Raw genomic sequence first — 26,633 nt, 5'->3', positions numbered from 1 at the left:
GACTACTATAATTCCTTACTATCAGGTTGCTCAAATAAGTCCCTTAAGACTCTCCAGCTAATCCAGAATGCTGCAGCGCGTGTTCTGACAAGAACTAAGAAAAGAGATCATATTTCTCCTGTATTAGCTTCTCTGCATTGGCTTCCTGTAAAATCCAGGATTGAATTTCTTCTCCTGACCTACAAAACTCTAAATGGTCTAGCACCATCATATCTAGAAGAGCTCTTACTACCTTACTGTCCCACTAGAGCACTATGCTCCCAGAATTCAGAGCTACTGTTGGTTCCTAGAGTCTCTAAAAGTAGGATGGGAGCCAGAGCCTTCAGCTACCAGGCTCCTCTCCTGTGGAACCAGCTCCCAGTCTGGGTTGGGGGGCAGAGACCATCACCACATTTAAGAATAAATTGAAAACCCTCCTCTTTGATAAAGCTTATAGTTAGGGAGTGAGGAGTTGCAGCGTCCACCTAGCCCGGCCCACCTGCTTCTCTTCATAGTCATCAGATTCATCTACCATATAATCAATAATATAATCAAAGTAGAGGGAGGTTTCCATTTGTGTGCATCCTTGTCCCAGAAATGTTTGTTACTAACCTAGCTCTGGGGAGTTTACTCCCCGGAGTCCTTATGTTTTTTTTCTTCGCCCACCATATTTCCTTGGATTAGGATGGCACCAAGATCTTGGTTGCAGCTGTCGCCGTGGTCCTGCTGCACTCCCTGCTACACCCTGCTACGCTCTGCGGTGCCCTGCAGTGTCCTGCTGCGTCCTGCTGAACCCTGCTGCATCCTGCTACGTCCTGCTATGCTCTGCTGTGCCATGCTACATCCTGTAACGCCCTGCAGTGCCCTGCTATGACATGAACTACGACTACCATTTGTAGTCACTGTTCCATTATCTTTATTGTGACTATTATTGCCACTGTTCATCACATCCCCAACCAGCACCATCAGACACCACCTACCAAGAGCCTGGGTCTGCTGCGATTTCTTCCTAAAAGGGAGTTTTTCCTCGCTACTGTCGCACTAAATGCTTGCTCTTGGGGGAATTACTAGAATTGTTGGGGCTTTGTAAACTATAGAGTGTGGTCTAGACCTACTCTATCTGTAAAGTGTCTTGAGATAACTCCTGTTATGATTTGATACTATAAATAAAATTGAATTGAATTGAATTAAAATAAAACACAAAAACACTGTAAGTTGTCACAGCAAAATCATGTAATGACTGTAAATAGAATTTGCTGTATTCAGCAACAATAAATACACAGCAAGCTAGCTAGGCTATAGCTAGTTGTCGTAGACTAAACATTGCAATGTCACAAAATACAGATACACTAGTTATTGTGCTACGTGAAGGTTTAGCAGTATAACCAATGACTATGAGTATAATTTAACTTACCGTGAGTGTCACCAAGATTCTCTATTTCTAGCTAGTTATGACGACTTCTTCTTCTTCTTCTCTTGATTAATAGCGGATTGCAAACAACTTTTAGGTGCATACTGCCACCTACTGAGTGTGTAACGTGTCATTTTAAAATGTTCTCATATTCTACTCACTTGATGATGGTGCCACAGTGACTACATTCTGATTCCTCCTCCTCTGCATATTTATTGCAGCAGATGGACAAGGAAGTAGGTTACTCTAGTATCGATTTTTGACCATTTTAAGACTCTTTCTCTCTTTGTTTGATTTAATTTAAAGTAAATATGGGCTTTGCTGTTATCTTCACTACTCATTTTAAAATAGACAGAGAGAAAAAAGAGAGAGATTTGGGCTACGCTTCTTCAACATTTGTTCTGCTATTTATAGCTATTTATACTTTTTAAAATATTAAGCTTTTTTTTAAGAATTACAATTAAAGTCAATGAGAGCAGGCTTCACATCCTTCAAATCCTCTTCTACATACTTTCACCAACAGACGCAATTAAAACATGAAAAAATCAGCTATCAGCAGTTTGATATCTTTTACAGTTTTTGTGAAATCACTGTCTAAGTTTAGTGTTCATTTCAGGATTTTTCTGCGTGGATAATGGGTGTGTATTGCGTGACTTACAGTGGGTGATGTAATTGCTAGAGCACAGAGCCTTAAAGGGGTGATAGAATGATTATATAGGGTATTTCACACTGTTCATTAAGGTCTCCTAATAGGGTATGTAACATTGGTTGGGCTGAAAATTGCTCGAATTCTATGGGATGGAATTTTATGGGTCCTTAACTACCCTGTGAATATGGCCCTATTTGTAACAAGAGCTTTTCTTCCAAATATGGTATGCTCATGAATATTTAGATGAGCTGCGCGCTGATTGGTTTGAGCGCCACATACACATCCATTGGAGACTAGACAGCAGGTCTCATATTTCAGACACTGCAAAGTTATACATTGTTTGTCTGCTATTTCGTTATTAAATTCACTTCTGAGACTTTTTTATGCGAGAAATCAACTATATAAAGCTCAAATATGGGCCGTTTTATGAAAATTGATGGCTAATTGCAAATTTGGTAACACGTGTTGGACTTTAGGAGCTCCACACAGTCTGACGAGAAAACGGTAACCTCCATACCCAGTGAAAGTTACCGTTTCTCGGTTACTGGACTACCGGGGCTCGGAGCTAACTAGAGTATATTTACAGTTTGAATTTCGTCACGCCACTTATATAACATATACCCCAAGGTCTCATAAAGCTAACATTGGTGTCCGATTTCAATTTAATGCATTTTTGTGAACATTAGCTAGGGATTTCGTTAGATGCTACTGTCCCTTCAATCCTATGTGTACAGATCGCGGCTAGTTAGCTTCACTTTTGGCATAATTAGAGTATATTTACAGTTTGAATTTCGTCACGCCACTTATATAACATATACCCCAAGGTCTTATAAAGATAACAATGGTGTCCGATTTCAATTTAATGCATTTTTGTGAACATTAGCTAGGGATTTCGTTAGATGCTACTGTCCCTTCAATCCTATGTGTACAGATTGCGGCTAGTTAGCTTCACTTTCGGCATAATTAGAATATATTTACAGTTTGAATTTCGTCACGCCACTTATATAACAAATACCCCAAGGTCTTATAAAGCTAACAATGGTGTCCGATTTCAATTTAATGCATTTTTGTGAACATTAGGGATTTCGTTAGCTGCTACTGTCCCTTCAATCCTATGGGTAAAGATCGCGGCTAGCTGCAGGCCCTGGAGCTCCATCAGGGCCTCGGCATTTTGTAGTCCAATAACCCAGAAACGGTGACTTTGCACGGGTATGGAGCGCCGCGGGCTTCCCTTCGTGACGGAGATCCAGCTAGCTCACAACAAGCCGGAGTCTATGAAGTAGGACACGCCGGGCGGCGAGGCAGCACCGGCCGCTGTCACGTAGCCTGCTGAGCTCCTGCTGAACTGCGACACACAGTCGGACAAAATTTGCAATTAGCCATAAAAAACGGCCCATGTTTGACCTCTACATAGTTGATTTCTCGCATAAAAAAGTCTCAGAAGTGAATTTAGTAATTAAATAGCGGACCTCTGGAGATCTGCATGACCTAGCTAGATTCAGAAGACTAAGCTGACCTCAGGTCAGTGGTGTAGCCTATGCAAATGTTGGGGCGTGACAAAGACTAGGAGTTGAGATGCTTACTTTTTTTAGCTTTGTTCAGATTCGCCCGTTTTCAGCGGCAGTTTCAAAATGTGAGATTTGCATAGTAAAGGGGTATCAATGGGATTTTGAGCTTCTGTGTATGTCCTATTTACCCACCGAACGTCGTTATTCAACTATGACAAGGTAAAATCGGTTTTGCATTCTATCACCCTTTAAACAAATCATCTTAGTCCCTTCTCTATAAATTGCTCTCACGCCCACAATTATTACTTGTTATACATGATTTATATGTTAAAACGTAAGTATTCTTGTCTAGTTTCAGCCAATGTGCTCACGTAAGCTATAGGACTTTTATTATCTGCCTCAGAGCAACAAGACGGTCGGTGGATCTTTCATTGATGATAATGGTCCACTCTTGAGCCAAAACGCAAACGCAGAGTATTTTGAAACTGCGATTTCATAGCGAGTATTTTTTTATTTTTATCTACACAAATTATATAGGAATAAGTTCGCATAGGCCTTCTGGCGTTCACGATGAGGTCATTTTACTTATTCCACCTATAGTTTAGGCTGTGTGAGGGTTCTTTTCACAGGTCGCTCTCTATATCCCTTAATGTCAGCAGTTTGACACGGTCAGCTAACGGTCGTTAGCTGATTACAGAGATCAAAACAATCTCCTCAATGTTTTCAAACATGGCCACTAATTAGTAAGCATCACGCAGCAATTTCGCCAGACAGTCAAATTGCAACTACAGACAGTAGAATGAAAATTAACGCAACATTTCAATTAATTTACACACACATACACACACACACACACACACACACACACACACACACACACACACACACACCTTCATTGGTCATGTGCCCCTGAGTGGCCTAGTGGTAGAGGCTCTGTCCTTGATGAAGGGGCCGCGGGTTTGATTCTGACCTGCGGCTCCACAGCAAACGTGTCAATTTATTATTGTGTACAGGTATGTCGTAATTAACTCAGTCACTTGATTTCTGCATCAGAGTGTATCACACAGCGTGGCACAAACATTGTCTGACGCAAAGCACGAATGTTGCTGAGTGAATAGCAGATTTATTCCACCAAAATGCCACAACAAAACTGAAACTGCTAGCCCCAGTTAAACCACCACTGCAAACCCTTACGTTTTGTACAGCATCAGCTTTTTTTAATATAGCCAGTACTCACACTGCGAGCTGTGTATACTGTGTTGTTGTGGAGATAGGTCTGGCAATGCAATACACAGATGGTCTGCCCGTTATACCGCTTTCACACCAATGCCCAGGGTTTCACCAAGGTTGTATGATCAGGGTTCAACCCTCCTTTTGGAAATTTAAACCAAGCCAGTCAACATGGGTATATCCCTGGTATGACATTTCAGGGATCACCTGGGTCAACCTGGGAGCACTACATTTCTCTTTGTTTGATTTCATTAAAACTAAAAATGGGCTTTGCTGTTGTCTTCACGATGTGCGATATGTGCCGAATGCATGTCGCTCGCTTGCCACTGCTGTAACACCTACAACTTTCATACAATATGGCTATTATTCAACTTTTAAAGATATATTATTAGAACAATTATCACTTTTCCACATTTCTTACAACTTCACCTTCTTCTTACACATTTTATCTAGCAATCCAGTTTAGCTTTCGCATTAGCTTTTAAAAAAAAACAATTATTCCACATCTTTTATACATTAGTGGTCCTATTCAAATTCATACTTATTAAAACCATTCCCACTTTCCAACTATTCTCACTACTTCAACGGATTTAAGCTATTAATCCAGTTTAGCTTTAGCAATTGCATTAACACGCATTTTCTGCAGGAAATGCATTTTCTAGTTGGTTATACTACTGCTAAACCTTCCCATAGCACAATAACTAGTTTATCTGTATTTCGTGACGATGCAATGTTTAGTCTAAGAAAACTAGCTATAGCCTAGCTAGCTTGCTGTGTATTTATTGTTGCTGAATGCAGATCGCATTTACAAACGAGGGACGAAGTGGCAAGCAGCAGTAACGTTAAAAGATCAGACACAAGCAAAGCCTACACAATCAATTAATAAATGCATTTTTGAAATATCATGTGTGTTTATTTAACCTGTATACTAATATGAAAATATGCATCAATAAGCCATTTTTGGCTAATAAGATAATAAGGGAAAATAATACTGATACCCTACTTCATTTTAGGGTACAGTTCTGTTCTTATGTGTCACTAATTACCCATTAATAAGGATGGGAAATAAAGATGGTTATGTCCTGCAGCTAATACAGCCTATGTTTGGTCGGATAGTAACATTACATGTTCTAATGTCTTAAATGTGGAAGTAGAGGGTGGATAAAGCATAGCCATATATATATATTTTATATATACAGTATGTACTACCTACAAACACCACGGGACTCCAGAGCACCTCCAGGCATAAGTGACTGAAGTTGCGGCAGATGTGACGACATGGTTTGACATTACCAGTACTTTTCTTCTAATAAGCACCAGTATTTGGTTTCTAAATAGAGAGTAATTTGGAATAATATATTGTCTAGATGTAGTATATTTTGAGTTCATTACGGCAATATATGCGTTTCTAGTTACAGCATAATTTAGGTGTGTGGTTTCCGATTAGCGTATAACTGTGTTTGTTTTCTGTCTATGAAAAACAACATTATTTGTAGTTATGGCCTAATTTGATATAAAGTATGGCTTATTATGTCTTTTTAATGTACCGGAAAATAAACGACCAAGTCTTTTTCCAAAAAGATGGTGTCTTATATCTGGGTCAATACTGTATTATAAGGACAGTAAGTGCTCTTAGTAGTAATAAAATAAGCCCTAATAAAGAAGCCCTAACAAGTGGATGAACATTCTGTTTGTCTTGTTTTACAGGAGATTTGCCACCCCTGATCTTGTCCCCATCTCAGTATCATAACTATACCCAACCTAGAGGCAACTTCATTCCCTATGCCAACGAAGACAGACCCCAGTACAGGTAAGAAAAAACTGAAAGGTAATTTTTCTGCCTATAGATGAAGATAGATTTAGATAAGAATGACTCAAACCGGTTGGTTGCAGCTTTTGGGGGGAAATTATTGCAAAATGTCAACAGAAAAGCTGGTTTTAGGATCTCCAAACTTGGTAGCTTCAAATTAAGGAAAACAGAATGTATGACTGTCAACAATGACAATAACCAGTATAATATTTGCCATCTTAGTTTAACATGTTAGCATGCTAACTTTTGGTAATTATCCAATTCATCCAATAGTTGTTGAATAGTCAGTGTGGACCAAAGTGGTGGATTGACCAACAGACCAACATGTAATATTAGTTGTGATAACAGCTAACTTGAAGCACAAACTAATAACTAGTGTCAGAAACAATAGTATTATATGCCAATTGCTGTACTTAACAGACTGAAAACACACAAGGCCCAGCAATGTTAGCCATTTGTTAACCCTTCCTGCTTCAGTTTCCAGACTGTGCTCGGGATGCACAGGGGATACTTCTGGGTTAAGCCCCTTCCCTTTCCTCAGCAGTTGGCAACCAAGACCCGGGAACTTGGCTTGGGTCTTGATTTATTTACTGATAAACTGTAGCTCAACCATTACATTTACTGCTACATTTACAGTTAATTACAATCATTAATGCCTACATCCTCTGTCACTTGCAGCCAACTCCCATCTAAATTTACTCTAAATATGCTGTTTTCAGATAAGTAATGTATTGTGGAGCTAGTCCATTTAAGGCTTTAAAAACAAATAGTAAGATTTTTAAATCAATTCTGTATTTGACTGGTAACCAATGCAGGTGAGCCAGATCAGAAGTGTATTGTCTTTTCCTTGTTCCAGTTAGAAGTTTAGCGGCTGCATTTTGAGCTATTTGGAAAGGAAAGGGTAGAGTGGGTCAAGCCAAAAATACAGAGAATTACAATAATTAAGCCGAGAGGTGATAAAAGCATGAATAACCGTTTCCAGGTTGTGGTTGGATAAAAACAGCTTTAATTTAGCTGGGATTCTAAGCTGATAAAAGCTGCCCACAACACAACTGTTTGTTAAAATTCAATGAAGTGTCCAGGAAGACACCATGATTTTTAACTTCATTTTGCGGAAGGGCCCAAACACATTGGTTAAGCTGGTGACAGAGCTTGGAAGGCCAAACAGTTTCTCGCCATCAAACATTTGATATCATTTAGACAATTAAAAGTGTAGAGCAGGTGTTATTAGGTGTAATAGGGAATATACAATTCTGTATCATCTGCATAACAGTAATACAAAACATTATATTTCACAAACATAGAGCCATGGGAAAGCATGTAAAATGAAATAAAAGAGGACCTAAAATTTAACCTTGGGGGATGCCACATTTATATATACTTTAGTTAATCAGGAAATCACATTAAGATCAACATCTCATTTGCAAGTGAGACCTGAGTACAAAGTGAAATATCAAACAGAAATACAATCAAATGAAATTAAGAAAATATTTAAATATTAAGACAAGTAGACAGTATGCAGGCATGAATGGAAAAATATAAAATTATTTTATACAATTAAGTTAAGAGTTAAAAAGATTTAAATTAAAAACACATTTATAAAAAACAACAGTAGAAAAGAAGAGAAGTGCATTCTAAAATGACATTGATGCCAATACAAAGACATACTATGCTATGTAAAACAGTCACAGTTAAAATGAAAGAGGTTAATCAAAATTTTGAATCGACCCATTGGTATCAGTGCATCCATTTTTAGATTACTCTATAAATTATTCAAGAGAAATGGGGCAAAAAATCTAAAAACTGTCTTTCCAAGATTACTTTTTACTGCAGGGACAAAAAAGTGTAAGCCAATCCTGAGAAAGGGTGTTTTGAATATAGTGTCTTGGCTCAGGAGTCAAGACAGGTAGGGGGGCAATTTTTGTAACAATCCCTTATAGATAAATAGGTGAGCAGGAGATGGAGATCAATTTATTATTGTGACAGAAAAGGTTCTATCTTTCAGTTAGGAGGCAAACCATTGTAACACTGGACCTTGCAGGCCCCATCTGCACATATAAACATCCGAGACCATTGACTGAACCCCTGAGTCCTATGCGTTTTGTTGCCAGCTCCAGCACTCTTGTGTGGAGAAAGTGCTGGGAAAGACTACCGTCTCCTCTTCGAGTCGAGGGATGCAGCTTTGTCTAAGTCTGATGGCAAGGAACGTTTTGTTGAAGCCTTTTGCAGGGTTATGGCTGCAAATTCACTATAGAGGTCTGTGTGGATGCAGAGACGAAGCCAGGAGTGGTGGGACTGTGTTGTGAATAGCTTTACAGTGTCATGACATTATTCAAAACTTTCGGATGCCTAGTCAAGTTTTTAATTTTACTGTCTGTGTCTGCCGGCGCATAATTGTGAGATATGTCGATATGTAGATTGACGTAAAAGTCGTATCAAATCCGCCTTGGTTGTTCACACTGCGGCCGCATTGAAAATAAATCTGACCTGGGTCTGATTCAGGACCACGTATGGAAGTGGTCTATATCTGATTTGAAAAAATCTGATCTGGGCAAGATTTGAGTGTTCACACTACTTCTGAAGAAGTCTGACCAGGGGTCTCATTTATAAAACTGTGCTTAGGATCCTTACTAAAAGTGTACGTACGCCCAAAAGGCAAATATGGTGTACGCCAAAAACAATTTAGATTTATAAAACCGTGTGTACGTACATCTGTAAGCAATGTTCCCTTTATAAATCACAGATTACCCACAAGCGTGCGTACGTGAATCAGCCTCTTATCCCACCCTGTACACGCCCATTTTTAACCATAAATAGTCAATGCAAAGCACCTCATGAATGCTGATAAGTATGTTAGTGACCCTGGCAGTTGGTATTTCGTTGCGCTGAATCATGCCGGATCATGACGACTGGTGCGGAAAAAGCAAAAAACTTCTCAGGAATTGCTGCAGATTGAATTAAAAATTTGTCCTGTTCTTGCACAGTGTAGGGAAACCTGATCTATAGACTACCTATATTAATAATACCTTCCAAAACGGCAAGCATTACGGTACTCGGGGACAGCTTCGATATACCAGACCTATAGATAAGATTTAACAGAACTATATATAATATCAAGCCTTAGTGATAAAGTTGAAGATTATATATAATATTTATATAAAACACTTGTCTGACATTTCCCTCTGCAAACAGCCGGTTGCCCCCAGAGTGGCGAGGACCAGTATTTGGACCGGGATCGACTGGGATGGCACGGTTCCGGCGTGTTGCCCTCTCTACTGGACCCAATTCAGTACAGAGATCCAAGAGCGCAGCTTTAGGGAATTTAAATCGGCATATTAGCCAGTAGTGTTGTTTGTGGCGGCCTGTTTTAATTTTAGTTTTAGTCTAGTCTTTGTGTCAAGCTGTCATTTTAGTTTTTATTAGTTTTAGTCATGTTCATACTCTTTTTAGTCTAGTCAAGTTTCAGTCGACTAAAAGTCTGAGCATTTTAGTCTTATTTTAGTCAGAATTATACATGACTATTTTAGTCTACTTTTAGTCGACGAAAACTGATGACATTTTAGTCTAGTTTTAGTCGACGAAAATTGATGACATTTAGTCTAGTTGAATGAAAATAGTATTTTAGTCTTTTTTTAGTAATGCAATTATATTTAATCCAGTCAATATAGTATAGCCAGGGCTGCGCTTTGACACCAATCCTGTTTGTAGTATATATGGACTGGATATCGAGGCGTAGTCGGGGTGGGGAGGGGTTGCAGTTTGGTGTTCTGGGGATCTCATCGCTGCTTTTTGCAGATGATGTGGTCCTGATGGCATCATTGGCCTGTGACCTTCAGCACTCACTGGATCGGTTCGCCGAGTGTGAAGCGGCTGGGATGAGGATCGGCACCTCTAAATCTGAGGCCATGGTTCTCAAAAAAAAAAACGAAACCGATGGAGTGCCTTCTCCAGGTAGGGAATGAGTCCCTACCCCAAGTGAAGGAGTTTAAATACCTTGGGGTCTTGTTCGCGAGTGAGGGGACAATGGAGCGGGAGATTGGTCGGAGAATCGGCGCAGCTGGTGCGGTATTACATTCAATTTATCGCACCGTTGTGACGAAAAGAGAGCTGAGCCAGAAGGCAAAGCTCTCGATCTACCGGTCAGTTTTCGTTCCTACCCTCACCTATGGTCATGAAGGCTGGGTCATGACCGAAAAAATTAGATCCATGGTACCAGCGGCCGAAATGGGTTTCCTCAGGAGGGTGGCTGGCGTCTCCCTTAGAGATAGGGTGAGAAGTACAGTCATCCGTGAGGAGCTCGGAGTAGAGCCGCTGCTCCTTCGCGTCGAAAGGAGCCAGTTGAGGTGGTTCGGGCATCTGGTAAGGATGGTGTTCCAGGCACGTCCAGCTGGGAGGAGGCCTCGGGGAAGACCCAGGACTAGGTGGAGGGATTACATCTCCAACCTGGCCTGGGAATGCCTCGGGATCCCCCAGTCGGAGCTGGTTAATGTGGCTCGGGAAAAGGGAAGTTTGGGGTCCCCTGCTGGAGCTGCTCCGCCAGCGCCCCGATACGGATAGGCGGACGAAGAAGGACGGATGGAATATAGTATAAGTACCTAGTAGTATAGACAAAACCAAAATGTTGTCCAACAAGGGATGCTTAGTACACATGGAGTCAGTCAGGTGGGAACTAAGAACCCACACACTTTCTCACACAAACAAATACACACACACACACACACACACACACACACACACACAAACAAATACACACACACGTTTGTCTCAGTCGTTTTCAGCTCCAGTGGCTAACGTCTAAAGCTAATGTTAAAATGAGACACATTAACCACAACATCATGAGTTGGCATTAGCTTTCTAAAATAGAAAGTTACGTTAATGTCTTGACTTACCTCAGTTTCATTATGGAATGGCTTGAGATGTCGCTTAAGGTTCGTGGTGTTTTTTCCTTTTTTTTTTGTGGTCACATTTCTCCCCATCTTTTTCCACAACACATTCCGTTTTCTTTTCCACTTCTATGTAATGAAAGTTTTTCCAAATGCCGTTTTTTCTTTTTCTCCCAAAGACGAACTCCGGCTGGCCGGCCATGGTCCCTTTCTCTGTGTCAGACTTAATTTCGTTTGTTGTTGTTTATGCTCGTCTCACTCTCTAACGCACCGCTGCATCTTCTAAATTAAATAATGCCGCGACAGGGCTTGAGGAAGTAAGGTCGCCTGCGTCTGCGCAGTGCGACCCGAGTGCGACCTGATGCAGCCCCTGAAGTCAGACACAGGGAACAGAAATACTGCAAAATAATAATAACGCGACTAAACAAGACGAAATAACGTTATAACATTATGTCTCGTCTCGTTTTGGTCAACAAAAATGAAGAGACATTTTAGCATTTTTTTTTATTTTTCAACAATATTGCATTATACATTTAATTATAGTCACCAGTCTCGTTTTTGTCACATGATAAAGGTTCATTGACGACGATATTTAGTCATAATTTTCGTTGAAGAAAACAACACTATTAGCCAGTCATCGTCATGGTCCCTGAAGCCTTTTTTTTTCCTCCTGTTTCTTCCATTGCCGTGGTCCTCCTGCAGGGCCAGCAGTGCCAACATGCAGCATTACGCACAGGTTCACCGCAGTATTTATATGTTTACAACATATTGTGATTGTTAACACCTTGCCAAAATCACAGCATCAACTTTCGTGGTACCCCCCACCCCGAGATACAATCTGAAGACGAAAGTCTAATAGGCAACCACACTTTACTTCATGCAGGTTTTGTCACCAACAGTATTAAAGTTAGGACCGATAATGAGGACATTAACTGTAACGATTACGCGAGAGCTTAACGACTGTATTTCCAGACTTTGACATTTGATGATATATGCACAGTATTAAAGACATATTTAGCTATTTACACTGTGTTCTACCGTTATCTAATGCTAGGGTATTTGATGCTATCCTGTAATCCATGCAGTCGGGCCATGTCTTCCTGCGCTCTGTAGCAGACAATGTGATGGTGAGACAGCACCGACTAAACATTAATAACGAATTTTTATTAAAGATTTGAGTTGGATTTTACAAGATGTTTATGGAACAAGTATCACTTAGTACAAGCGCAAATAGCACTGCTGGATTTAATCTTCATGGTAACGTGGATGATATGGAGTGAAAAAATGTGAGGCATCAATACTTGAACATATTACGAATAATCGTTATTCCCACATTTACTTTCTGCAGTCTGACTTCAGTTCACCACCTTACCATCTGCGTCGCCAATTCCCATTGTCTCCAAAATGTGCGTACGCATGGTTCAGAGTTTGCATGGAGGACCGCACATTCTCCCGTCAAGTTTGTTTTTTATAAATCACAACCTTTACGTGGGAAGTGGCGTACGCACATTTTCAGCCGTGTTTTGTGCGTACGCCACGTTTATAAATGAGACCCCTGGTCACTTGACCCCAACTATCGTCAACGATCTTCGCCAAATTTGGTACAGAGCATCAGAGCGGCATGCTAAACAAGCATCACAAGTTTCATGTTGATAGCAATTACTGCGGCAGAGAAATTGCAATCGCAAATGTCCCATTTACATGTATTGAGTTATTGGCCAAAACACAAACGTTGATTATAGTGCCCCCTAATGGCCGATCTTCACCAAATTTGGTACAAAGCATCGTAGTGGGATGTTTAACAATAATAATCTCAAGTGTTTTGCTGATAACATTTAATTTGTCCGACATATGATAAAGTTCGTGTTTGGTAGTTAGCTAGGAAATTTAGTTTGGTCGTCCAATGTGCATACTTTAACGTAGCAAAATTGTTTCCATAACTTTTGGTCAAGTCCATCTGGAGATGCTATCTACCAGGTTTCGTGCAGATCGGTCACATGGCCTAGGACAAGTTCGAAAAAGTTGGTTTTGTGCATTGCGCGATATTGCGACAAAAATTCTTAGCGGAAATGGGCGAGGCCTATATCATGTGATTCAGGTTAATTCAAGGAACACGTGGATGTAAGGTTTTCTAATGTGCAATGTGTAATGTGGGTGTTAAAGGCAAAAAAACATTATAGCGCCACCTAGTGGTCCACATGTGTAATTTTTGGTAGGTGAGGTCCATGACCCATTGTACATCTACCCTGTAAATTTAAAGTTGCTCACATGAGTGTAAGTGATGAATCCAAATGTGCGTCCCATAGGCCATGCCCATTTTGACCAATCAGTACCCCACTGTAGGGGTGGCCTCAGGAGTGGCCCTAGATGGTACCCTCCAAATTTCATAAAAATCGGATGCGCCGTTCATGAGATATAAACTTTTTGTACTTGTAGCTCCCCCAATTTTCTTAAAATGTGTGGGGGACCTCCAGAGGGTCATGGCAAACAAGAATCTAAAGTTTTGCATTGATAGCATTTATTTTGGTCGAGATATGGCAAAGTTGGTGTTTCATACTTTGTCTAATTTGTTCGTCCTTAATTTGCACAATTATTATCCTATAAAAATTATTTTAATAACTTTGTGTCAGGTCGGTCTAGAGATTCTACGTGCCAAATTTCATGCAGATCGGTCGCACGGTCTAGGAGGAGTTCGGCAAAGTACGGTAGGTTTTTGATAAATCACGATTTTTCACGCATAAAAGTCTAGGCGGAAATGGGCGTGGCCTATATTAGGAGATTCAGTTGGATCCAGGGAACACGAATATATATGGTTTTTGAATGTGCGATGTACAATGTTTGGGAGTTATAGGGCCAAACGTGTTTTTTCTGCTATAGCGCCACCTAGCGGTGGAAGTGGGTCAGTTGTTGCGCCTGAGGTCCTTGCAGGGTTCTGAACGTTTCTCCCTGGTCAACTGTCTGCATGACATCAAAGCCTAGATGTCAACCAACATACTCAAACTAAACAGCAATAAAACAGAGCTCTTGGTTGTGGCGCTGCTCTAGAAGGTTGGAGATCTCATCCTGGATGTTGATGGGTGCACCATCTGCTCATCCTCTGAGGTCTGCAACATTGGTGTAATCCTGGACTCCACCTTCTCTTTCCATACTCACATCAAACGTCTGCTCTCCATTCCCCACACCAAACTCTGTACCTCTGGAGACAGAGCCTTAAGTGTCACAGCCCCATCCCTCTGGAACACCCTCCTGCAGATATCTGAAATGCTACATCCCTGGACATATTTAAAAAACTTGTGAAACACCACCTGTTTACTACAGCCTACAACCTCTAATTCTGTATAGTGTCCTTGGGTTTCATGAAAGGCAAAATAAAAGTTATTATTATTATTATTATTATTATTATTATTATTATTATTATTATTATTATTACATGCATCATGTTTCCCGGCAATGGACAGTATTTGGATCTGGATGGAGGCAAAAAAGGTGGCTTGGTCAATTCTGTGGAGCCGTATGGGACGAGGTGGCAGCAGTACTGGGGGAGGAAATAAACACTCAAGAGAGCAATGCATGCTGTTCTTGCTTCAAAGATGAACAAAGGTTGGTACAGCCGTTATTTTGTTGTTCCAAAGAAAGGGGGAGGGCTCCTTCCTATTCTAGATCTGTGAGTGTTAAACAAATACCTATATACTTAAAGGTTCAAAATGCTAAGACAGCTACTGAGTGATATCAGCCCGAGATTGGTTTGCAACAATCGATCTTACAGATGTTTACTTTCATATGTAGCAATAATAAATATTACAATACATATATATAATATATGCTATATATAATAATATATATAGCAATACACCTAGACCCTAGGAAGTTTCTAAGGTTTGCATTCGAGGGCACAGCCTACGCATACCTGGTGCTGCCGTTCGGCTTGTCACTGACACCGCACCTTCACCAAATGTGTCGAGCAAGCTACACTAAGACAACACTGAGTTGCCACAGCTGGGCTTGGTGACGAGCGGCTATCTAACTGAAGGATAACTGCGGTGATGGATGTTTATATGTGCAGGCGGGGGTCTTCAGTCTGGTCACATGGGGGTGTGATATCTCATATGTGTTGTACCTCATTCCTCTCCTTCAGGGAACAGAAGTTATAGTCATAACAATTTGTTTTGTTAGAGTCAAAATGGAAAAATTACATTTGGGAATAGATCTCTTTGTGACTGTCAATAACCAGTGCAGAAACAATTGTAGCATCTCTGGCCTCCTCTCTCAGGAGCAAGCTGTCACCAGATGCCAACCCACAAAAGATCATCAACACCCTCCGTCTGCCTTCGGGCGTGGGTGCTACCTGCGTCCTTAAAACCCCATTCAACAGCACCCTGGACCAACTGGCTCAGACCCTTAACCCCAGTGCCAACAACTCCAAGACCCTGGCTGCCCGCTACTTTGACTCCATGTGTCTGGACTCCTTCACTCAGGGGGTCCCCCTCTCGAACTTTGTACCCCCACCTCCTTCACCGGCACCTTCAGATGACCCAGATCCTCGCTTTGAGGATGGACTGTGGAACTTCACAGTCGCCCCTCCAACAACAGTTGATGGTGAGTCCATCTCATAAGGCTGGTGACCATTTTCATATGTGCAACCCACTTAAATGTGTGCAGTTTTAAATATCAGAATCAGAATACTTTTTTGATCCCCTCAGGGAAATTGGTCAGTTGCAGTGAAAGGGAAAAGGTAAAACTAAGTAAGAAAAGAGCTAGTCAATACGTGTAGAAAGTAAAACAAAAAGTTAAGTAGAAGTGAAGTAAGATTATTAAGTAAGATTGGGTTAAAAGATTGTTGAAAAACCAATGAATTGTACAAATGTTATTTGAAGTGCAGTGTGAACATAAAAAAATACAGCGTCAATATAAATAAAGTACAGTATGAACATAAATAAAGTACAGTGTTTATATACATAAGATAACAGATATTGCACATACTAATATGTAACTGTTTTGACACTCTATGCATGTAACACTCAGAGGGAGGAGTTATATAGCTTGATGGCCACAGGCAGGAATGACCTCCTGTGGCGCTCGGTGGTGTATCATCAGAATCTGTCACTGGTGCTCCTCAGACTGACCAGTGTGTTGTGTGGAGCAGTTGTCCAGGATAGAGTGTATTTTGAACAGTATCCTCCTCTCTTGCATTGTCTTTATGGAGTCTAGCTCCACCTCAACAACATCACTGGCCTTCGAATCAGTTCAGTCAGGAACACTCATAGCTTTAACCATTTATTGCAACAAATGGAAATACAGTTATGCTTGTCGCTGATGGCTCCACTCTTGATAATGCTCCCTGGACTAGCCAAGCAGCATGCTAAGATGAAACAGTGAGCACCATTCAGAAACCCCCTGGGTAAAAAAAGAAAGAGCCAAAAGAAAGACATTGAAAAACCATTTTAAACTTTGAGTCATGTTAGGACTCTGAACTAGGAAGGTGGAGGCTGGAGTGGTGGAGGTAAAACATTGCCAGCAGCAGCAGTCAGTGAAGCAGCGTCAGCATAGCAAGAACCAGTGAGGAGGGAGTCACATTTAAAAGGACCGCCTTGATGTAAAAATGGCTGTGGTTGATGTGTCTGATAGGAATAATAATTCAATCAGTGTGCGTATGACTTCCGTGTCCTGCATGAACTAATGCTAAGCTTAATTTCAGTCAGGAACACTCTTGTCATAGATTTACCCATTTATTGCAACAAATGGAAATACAGTTATGCTTGGCGCTGATGGCTCCGCTCTTGATAATGCTCTCTGGACCAGCCAAGCAAAATGCTAGACTAAAACAGGGAGCACCATGCAGAAACCCCCAAAACAACTGCTCAGCATGGGAGCATCAGCTAGAACATGTTAACATGTATGTGTAGCAGCAAGCCTGCTGCAGGCCTCAAGAATGCAAGACACCATGAGAGGCCGTCCTACAATTATGTGAAATACTATGTGAAGCAGCACGCCTGCTGCAGACCTCAGAAATCATTAGCATAAAGATCATCCTACAGTGGCAGTAATGCACCAATAACATGGATGCCCACCACCGTAAAACAACAAGAAGATCCTTCTACAGTTATGTGAAATATCTGTGTAGCTGCAGGCCTCAAGAATGTAAGATACATCCTGCGGGAGGCCATTCTACGATTATGTGAGATATCTGTATGTAGCGCAGGCCTCAAGAATGCAAGCATACATCCTGTGAGAGGCCATCCTACAATTATGTGAAATGATTATGTGTAGCAGCAGGCCGGAAGGTGTGGGACATCCGGCCTAAAAAGAGACATCCGGCAGAATTTCTGGCGGCACCTGAACAATCCTGGAAGTGGAACATCGTCGATATAGACTATCTAAGGGTTAACTTGAATATTGAAGTTGAGAAACACATTCAAAGTTTTAAGTATTTTGTGCATTTTCCTTGATAATCAAGCAAGCAGCTATCTGATGCTGATCAGAGTTGTACGCAGCGTAAAACATGCAGCATAAAACCAAAAAGGTGGGAAACAAATGCTGAAAAATCAATCCCAGCATTTTTATTTTGGCATGTAAACTAAATGGTAGGCTAAATAATCACAGTGCAAATTACGTTATCACATTTTGTCTTACTAAAGAAGGACATTCAGCATTTATATTTCTCTCTATCTGAGTGTGCAGTGCATGTTTCAGTTCTGTCAACACACAACATGCCATCTGATCGTGCACACACACGACAACCTAAATAATACAATATAGACAAATTAGTGTTTTGTTTACATGAACAAAGCCGTGAATCAGAGAAATAAAACGTGTTTTCACCGATTCATCTCTAGAAATGCAACTGTAGCAAGCATCTCACTATCACTAACGTTATCCACATTCATATATACATGAAACAAATTATATATCCAGCTTCAAAAAGGTCTAAAAGTCAGAAGTTAGGACGGAAGTGCAAAGAGTGGTTGCTATGGAGACGATACACTGTCTCATCCATGGATGTATTAAGAGAACTGGATACAGCGTTCGGCGGGTTCATTCCAATGAGAGTGCTCAAAAGTGCATAAAGCAATCATGGAGCTTGGATCTTCCGCGTTGACTGGCCCATGACGTCACAATGAACATGCGCACTAGCAACAGTTTGTTTTGTCGTAGCAACATGCTCGTTCATGAGCTTCTCTCTTGTGTCTCTTACAAGTGGCGAACTCATGAACTCGCCGTTTCATTGTATAAAATATTGACTAACGTTAAACATTGTGTTTTTGTTGTTCCTGATCATTTCCATGCTTAGCTAAATAAACGATGGATGAGCATGTTGCTACGACAAAACAAACTGTTGCTAGTGCGCATGTTCATTGTGACGTCATGGGCCAGTCAACGCGGAAGATCCAAGCTCCATGATTGCTTTATGCACTTTTGAGCACTCTCATTGGAATGAACCCGCCGAACGCTGTATCCAGTTCTCTTAATACATCCATGGATGAGAGGAGATATAATTATTATGTCGTGCTACTAGCTAGCTACTAGCTAGCGCTAGCTACTAAGGTTAGCCTGCAGTTTCGTGAACAGAGCTTCTCTTAATAACATTACAGGCTTTACAGCATACATACCATGGATGTATTAATAGAACACATGGTGAATTACAACCATTACCGTTAGCATTATCCTTTATTACAGCAACAGGACCTCGGGAGAGCAGTCATATGAGCATGCACAGTGCAGTCTGCTCACATCCATTATGCCATCATGCCATGGGGTGCAGTTCCGCCCATGGTGGCTTTAAAACATGGCGCTCTTTTCTGGGGGCTTGGTCTCATCTCGTCTCATTGGTTTTGAGTTCCAGCCCAGTCTCATGGCAGTTCGTGAAATGGTCACGTTATTGAATCTATTGATTTGTGTACTGAACACGTTAATGTTGTTATTTTCATGTGGTGAGCACGAATTTTAAAGTAATGTATTTCAATGGGAAGCATATTTCGTGATCACAGAACGATACGGTAGTGAGTAGTATTGATAAGGCGAAAATCCTCACAGGGCGGTTGGTCGGAGTGGTGGATGGGACGAACGGCACAGGACTTTCACCCCAGAGACCGGGGATCGCGTTCCACGTGTTGCAGTTCCTTTCTGCGTTATTCTCTTCCTAACCACAACCGTCCCGTTGTTGTCGGCATCTCCTGCGTGTGACGGTTCCTTTCTCCGTTCTTCTTTTCTGAACCACAACCTTTCCCCATTCTTTTTTTCTAACCACAACCGTCCCGTTGTTGTGGCGTGTGACGTTTCATGTCCCCGTTGTTGCATGCTACAGAGACCGCGGATCGTGTCCCTGCGCCCGGGGATCAATATCCTACGTGTGGCGGTCCGTCCCGTTGTTGTTGCCGGTGTGTGGTGCTTCGTGAAATGGTCACGTTTGAAAATCGTGACCTGTACACAAAATAAACGAGAAAATTGTGACCTGTACACGAATCAATAAATCAAAATAACGTGACCATTTCACGGATTGTGAGTTCTGTTGACAGTTGAGTTCCGTTGCTCTGATTGGTTGTAGGTCTATCCAATTGATTGCAGAGGCATTTTCTTTCATGGTTCAGTTGAAACACGCCCCATAATCACAGCCCAGTGGCGCAGTATCAGACTCATATTCTGACTAGAATCTGAGTATGACGACGTCAGGCTATATAAAAACACATTCTAATTGATATGTTGTCAAGACAGGCATATAAATATATCCAAGACACATGTGATGATCATGTCATGCAAATCCTGAATTAGAGTACCGGCACCTTTTTTGGTCCAATTCAGGCACTGATCAATTCCTATTGATTTTACCCATTTCTTTACAATGAAGGCAGGATACATTTCTCAACTGGTTTAATAATGGCCTAAATACTTTAATGATCTCTTTTAATTTGATGATATCCTTCAACCAGTGGCTAACCAATTTGGCCTACCAAAAGCCTTTTTATACTTTTTTTTAGCTATCTTTAGGTTAGGCATTATTATACAGTGCCAGGCACCATCTCTCCTAGTAAGTCCACCTGTAAATGGTATTGATACTTAACAATCTCCTAATCCATTCAATAAAGGAGTTGGATCCCCTCTGTGTACATCTGCAGGCGGGGTAGGGGTTAAAGTGGGATTTGGCAAGTGGGGGAATCCTAAGATCCAGGGGGAATGCGCCAAATTAATCAGAGCACACTGGGCCAAATTTATTTCTAATAAGACTGACTGCAATGCTGACAAACAACATAGCATTTTTTGATGCTATGGACTTTTTTTTTAGTCCGGCATAGTGCTCACTCCACATAAAACGCAACATTACATTACTTCCAGCTAACTTCACGGAGAACACTGATGGCAAAAAAGCATCACACAATAACACCAAATCCGTCAGCATCCGTTTCGTTCCCTACTGAGCCTGCTGTAAGTAACCGTAAGTGTACCGACTAGTAGCTTACTGGTACACTTAATGGAACTGAGACATTGTTAATGAAATTCTGACAAAATTAATAAAGACCTGTTTTATGTTTGCATAGAGCCTGTGACATCTTCTCCAACCCTCCCCCTGTCCATCCATGAGCCGGTGCGTTGTACCTGCTCTATGCAGGGGACAGGCTTCTCTTGCCCCAGTGGGGTGGGAGGACGGCCCCCTCTCATGAAGGTGGTGACAGGTGACATCGTGGTGGACATCACAGGCAGGAATGTCTCTGAGTACCTGCTTTTCACATCAGACAGGCTGCGCCTGCACAGGTAGGAGTTGTGGGATTGTGTCATAATTTTTTATTTCAATGTCATACTATCAACAGAGATGGCCATGGACATGTTTTTACAGTATTTTACAGTTGCTTTTGCTCCGTTTCGTGACAGATTTCCAGTGCACAAATCTAATATCACTAAATGCAAATTCCGCCCTCAAAATCTTTCATTTTACAATGAAAAGGTCATCCTCAATTAATGCAGTCAAACAGAAATACATGTTTCTTAAAACAGGCTCTGCAGTGATCATTTCCTTGAGATTATACAAATGTTTATGCAGAAGTCAGTATTTGAAATAATTTAGAAAAATAATTCTAATTGAAAACTTACATTTTAGTTGTTTTATATGTTGTATTACTGTAATGATGAGGTACAGTTTGATTTTACACTACAGAAAATACTAAATTTATACGAGACACAATTTGTTTTATTTCATTACATCAGTTTATTTTTTTTATCTAAGACAAAGTTTGTATTTTTATTCAATGTGTAAGGTTAGACATCTGAACATGACAATATATGGTTTTTGAATGTGCAATGTATGGTTTGGGAGTTATAAGGCCAAACACGTTTTTTCTGCTATAGCGTCACCTAGTGGTGGATATGTGTAATTTTTACGAGTTACGTGTCAAGTTTCACTTGCGTAACTTTTACGGTGTAGGCTGCAGTATGACTTTTATGGACGGGCCCTCGCGCCTCTGCGCGCGTCGGGGTTACTGGCAGACCCCGCTCCTTGCGACCGTGCATTTGCGTCGCACTCAGACACTGCAAATCGTCACCAATGAAAAGGGAACTCCCTGCTGAGTTCAATGATACCTCACACAAGACTCTACCTTAAATGGGTCACCAGTTATGAAAGGGGGCGTGGTTTAAGCATAGGGGGTGGGCCAAACCATCAACAATGAAGAAGGAACTATCTGCTGAGTTCAATGACACCTCACACAAGACTTTACCTTAAACGGTTCAAATGTTATGAAAGGGGGCGTGGCCTGAGTAAGTGGGTGTGGTTAATGTATAGGGGGCGGCTCAGTATCACATGTAGACCACACATAAATTTCATGTAAATCGGATGATGTTTGTCATATAAGGCTGATTTCCTGTTGCCAGGAATTTTGGCCTATAAATGTCCTCAGGCTTGGACCCTTGTCAATCGTGAGAAATTTCGGCCAAATTGGACAATGTACACTAAAGTTACAACAACTTCTTCGTTCATCGATAAATGCTCAAAATGGCCGCCACGCCACGCTCACACCGTTGGACGAAAAGTTTTTCTTTTAATAACTTTTCATCGTTAAGGTCTTTAGATCACACACACATTTGAAATCGATCTGATGAAATCTCTAGGAGGAGTTCGTTAAAATATAGCACCTTGACTTTTAGGCCTACTTCCTGTTGCCACTAGGGGGCACTGTGACTTTGAGTCAATTTTGTCCGGTAAATGTCGTCAGAGTTAGAGTCTTATGAATCCTGAAAAGTGTCGAGCCAATTGGACAATGTACACTCAAGTTACACCCACTTCCTGTTTCGATGGCGAAACGCACAAAATGGCCGCCCCGACATGGCCTTGCCCTATGACGAAAAGTTTTTCTTTTAATAACTTTTCATCTTTAACGTCTTAAGATGGCACAGACCAAATTTGAAGTTGATCGGATGAAGTTGATCGGATGAAATCTCTAGGAGGAGTTTGTTAAAGTACGACGTGGAAATGGCCAAAATCGCACTAATTTCGAACTTTCAGTTCAAAATGGGACTTCCTGTTGGGTTTAGGGTGAGATTTACAATGAGTCTTTTTGTACGTCTGGACATGCTACATATGTCTACCAAGTTTCGTTAGTCTACGTTAAACGTACTGCAGGGGCTCGATTTATTTAATTTTGTAGGGGCCGCTAGTGAGCCATTTTTGTGCACCTATTCCCAAAACCCTTAAAATACGTAAATGTTCACCAGACTTGATGCAACTGCCAATTTTGGTGAGTTTTTGAGTATGTTAAGCCCCTCAAAAAGGCGATTAATTTGCCGGATAAAGAATAATAATAAAAATATCATTAGCAAAAACAATAGGGTTCCACAGCTCCGCTGGAGATGTGTACCACGTTGCCTTGCATAAGCGGTTCCCATTCCCCCTCGGGCTTGGACCCCTAATAATAATCCTTAGAATAACAATAGCCCTGCTGTGCGAACGGCGTAGCTTTGCTACCGCCAGTTCTTCCAGACTCTGGCTTGGACCCTAATAATAGTCCTTAGGAAAGCAATAGGGTTCCACTGCTCCGGTGGATCTGTGAACCGCGTTGCCTTGCAAACGCGGTTCCCAACCCTCTAATAATAAAAATCTCATTAGCGAAAACAATAGGGGTCCACAACTCCGCTGGAGATGTGTTCCCATGCCCCCTCGGGCTTGGACCCCTAATAACAGTAAAGATAATAGAACGACGATAATAGAATATGACTAATGATAATAATAATAGTAGCAGTGGGCGTCGAGCAGGACCATGGCAGCAGCTGCAGCCACAATCAAGGTGAGAAAGCATAAAGATTTCGGGGAAGAAGCTAAGTCAGTAACATGCATTAATGGGACATGAATGCATACATATGGAGCGAGAGAGGAGGAAAGAGGAGCTCAGTGTGTAATAGGAAGTCCCCTGGCAGTCTTAACCTATAGCTGCATAAGTAAGGGCTGGTCTAAGGCAAACCTGAGCCAGCTTACAAAGGGTTGGTAGATGAATCTGATGTCCATAAAGAGAAGCAGAGATGAGAAGGGGTGCTGTGTCTTTGTGAGACAGGCCTCATTTTTGCAATGTTTTATGCAGGTGGAGAAAGCCAGTCCTGAAATTTGTTTCATGTGCGTTAAAGTCTGAGATTCGTGCAGTGGTGCTGAAACCCAGGACAATGCCAGGATGTTCATAATAGCGCATATTTCCTCAAATGTTGGACAATTCTTTTAACTCTGCACTATAACTATATTTTGACTATTTTTTTTTCCGTCTATTTTGTACCCTGACTTTGTTCTCAAAAGATATGGTGGTTTAACAGTGGGAAACATCCAGAAATCAATCCCAGCATCCTTTGGGAGAAAGATACCTACAATGATTCGCAAGATAGCAGTTCGTAGATTAGCTCAGGTAAGACGGGCACTCTGAACATACAAAAGAAGTGCACAAACACAGTATTAACAACCACTGACAGAGCAACCGCTTGTGTCCAGGTTCTGTACAACAACAAAGGTTACCACAGCATGCCGACTTATCTGAATGTCCTCAACAATGCCATCCTGCGTGCCAACCTGCCTGCATCCAAGGGCAACCCTGCTGCCTATGGTAATTACATAAGAGTACATTTTAATTTTAAGATATGGATGTGTCTCCCTGGTTCATGCCAAATAATTGACAGTGTTGTTTAATAAAGTTGTAGTATTGGACCAGCTCCTGCTTTTGGTTATTATCATCTACACAAACTACGTTGTTGTGTTATGTGTATGTGTTTTGCAGGCTTCACACTGACAAACCACCCAATGAATCGAACCAGTGCCAGCCTCTCTTTGGACTACCTGTAAGTTGCTCAAAAGCATTGATATTTAGTGCCTCAAAGAATAACTTAAAGGTGCAATATGTAATACTGACAGCTAGTGTTTAAAATAGTTACTGCAGTACAAATTCAAAATACTGGAGAGAGTCGTCTACCCCACCCCCTCCTCCCCAGACTCGAAGTTCACGGAGGTTTCTAGGCTGAGACCACAGCATCCACAACAATTTTGCTAGATGCTTGTCTCAGATAGCCAGACATTACTTCACAGCACAGTGGAGTAGCTAACGTTAGATGCTGGCTATATTGACAGTCATCAAAGCCCGTGCTCACGCGGAGCCCTGTACCCAACTGACAGGCACACTTTTTTCGGCTTAGAATTACAGTAGGAACCGCTGAAAACACAACAACCTCGCTGTCTTTTCCACCCGACAGACAGAGACACTTTCTAGGCTTAGAATTACTGTAGGAACCGCTAAAAACACAACAACCTTGCCATCCTCTCCACTCGACGGACAGACACACTTCCTCGGTTAAGAATTACGGTAGGAACCGCTAAAAATAACACTAGCAACAATCGCTAAACACACTGCAAACTCACGGTCCTCTCTTCCCGATTTACAGTCCCCCGCTCTTGGCTTAAAATAATTCACTTGTTAGAAACATGCCGTTTTTTTTAGGTCGGGTAGAATCTATTTTCGTTGATCCTGTTCATTTATTTGCTGCTTTCATGTCTGTACAGTACTGACGTTACAGCTATAGCGCGCTGGGTTTACGTTTTTACAGGTATATCTGGCAACCCAGCCTTGCTGTCAAACTGGGCAGTTGATACCAACACACAGGCCAAAACACAAACAGAAATTCCGGAATTTCAAAAGGAGAAATTAGCATTGTTGTCAGAAAAGATAGTATTTCAATTTAGCATGTTTCCTTAATAGCTGATGATGTATTGGGGTCATTTTTGGATTTATTACAGGAAATATTGTCACGGGTTTCAGGGATTAAATGACCCAAATGCAGGGAGAGGCAGGCAGGCAAGCAGGAGATGGTTTGAGCTCAGGGATTTATTAAATAACGAAAAACAGCAGCACAGAGACTGGAAAAACACTAGGAAAAACTCAGAGGGAAAACTTACAAAAATAAAGCAGGGAGGAATCCAAAACAATGGCACAGGCTACAACACGCTGACAGGACAGGAACGCAAACAGACACAAAACGATCTGACAACAGACAAAGGAAACACAGGGGCTAAATAAACTAGGTAACGAGAAGACACAAGACAGATGACACCAGGGCTGGGGAACAGGTGGAGCACATCAGACAATCACACAGGCGGGAAAACACAGAAAGTAAAACTAGACATGACAAGACGGAAAACAGACTATCAAAATAAAACAGGAAACAGAACATAAACAGGGAAATACACAACAGGGAACAGAAATATACACAACAAAATATACACAGACCATGGAATACAATAAACACAACAGGAAACAATAATAATAACAGGCAACAGAAATGTTCAAAACCACAACAGTACCCCTTCCTCAAGGGGCGGATTCCAGACGTCTCAAAACAAAAAACAACCCCGGGAGGGCGGCGAGGAGGAGGAAAAAAAAAATCAAAAAAGATCAAAAAACAAAAAAGTGTTCAAGAAACCAAAAACAACCCAAGGAGGGCGGAGAGAGTCCGGGGGGAGGCAGAACGTCCATGAGAACTGGGGAACGAGCACTGGGAACAGTGGCACTCAGGAACTGGGGACCATGGGCACTAGGGCACTGGGGAACTGGAGACAGAGGGCGCTAGGGCACTGGGGACCATGGGCACTAGGGTACAGGGGAACTGGAGACAGAGGGCGCTAGGGCACTGGGAACCATGGGCACTAGGGTACAGG

The 26,633-nt window shown here is 41.5% G+C and overlaps 1 protein-coding gene across 3 annotated transcripts in view; it reads left to right on the top strand.

Annotated features, from left to right (window-relative positions):
• abca2 (ATP-binding cassette, sub-family A (ABC1), member 2) overlaps positions 1-26,633 on the top strand; it is a 206,323-nt gene that overhangs the window by 106,117 nt on the left and 73,573 nt on the right. For all 3 annotated transcript variants that reach the window (XR_004896101.1, XM_031300882.2, XM_031300881.2), the window contains 6 exons: positions 6,485-6,587; positions 15,741-16,066; positions 21,001-21,214; positions 24,234-24,339; positions 24,423-24,534; positions 24,706-24,766. Coding sequence is in view for 2 of the 3 variants with exons in the window: in XM_031300882.2 (XP_031156742.1) it covers positions 6,485-6,587; positions 15,741-16,066; positions 21,001-21,214; positions 24,234-24,339; positions 24,423-24,534; positions 24,706-24,766 (922 nt within the window). In the remaining variant the exon portion in view is untranslated. The remainder of the gene's footprint in view (positions 1-6,484; positions 6,588-15,740; positions 16,067-21,000; positions 21,215-24,233; positions 24,340-24,422; positions 24,535-24,705; positions 24,767-26,633) is intronic.

Source organism: Sander lucioperca, chromosome 2 (assembly GCF_008315115.2).
Source record: "Sander lucioperca isolate FBNREF2018 chromosome 2, SLUC_FBN_1.2, whole genome shotgun sequence".
Classification (NCBI taxonomy): Eukaryota; Metazoa; Chordata; class Actinopteri; order Perciformes; family Percidae; genus Sander; species Sander lucioperca.
This window is presented reverse-complemented; position numbering and strand designations above follow the sequence as displayed.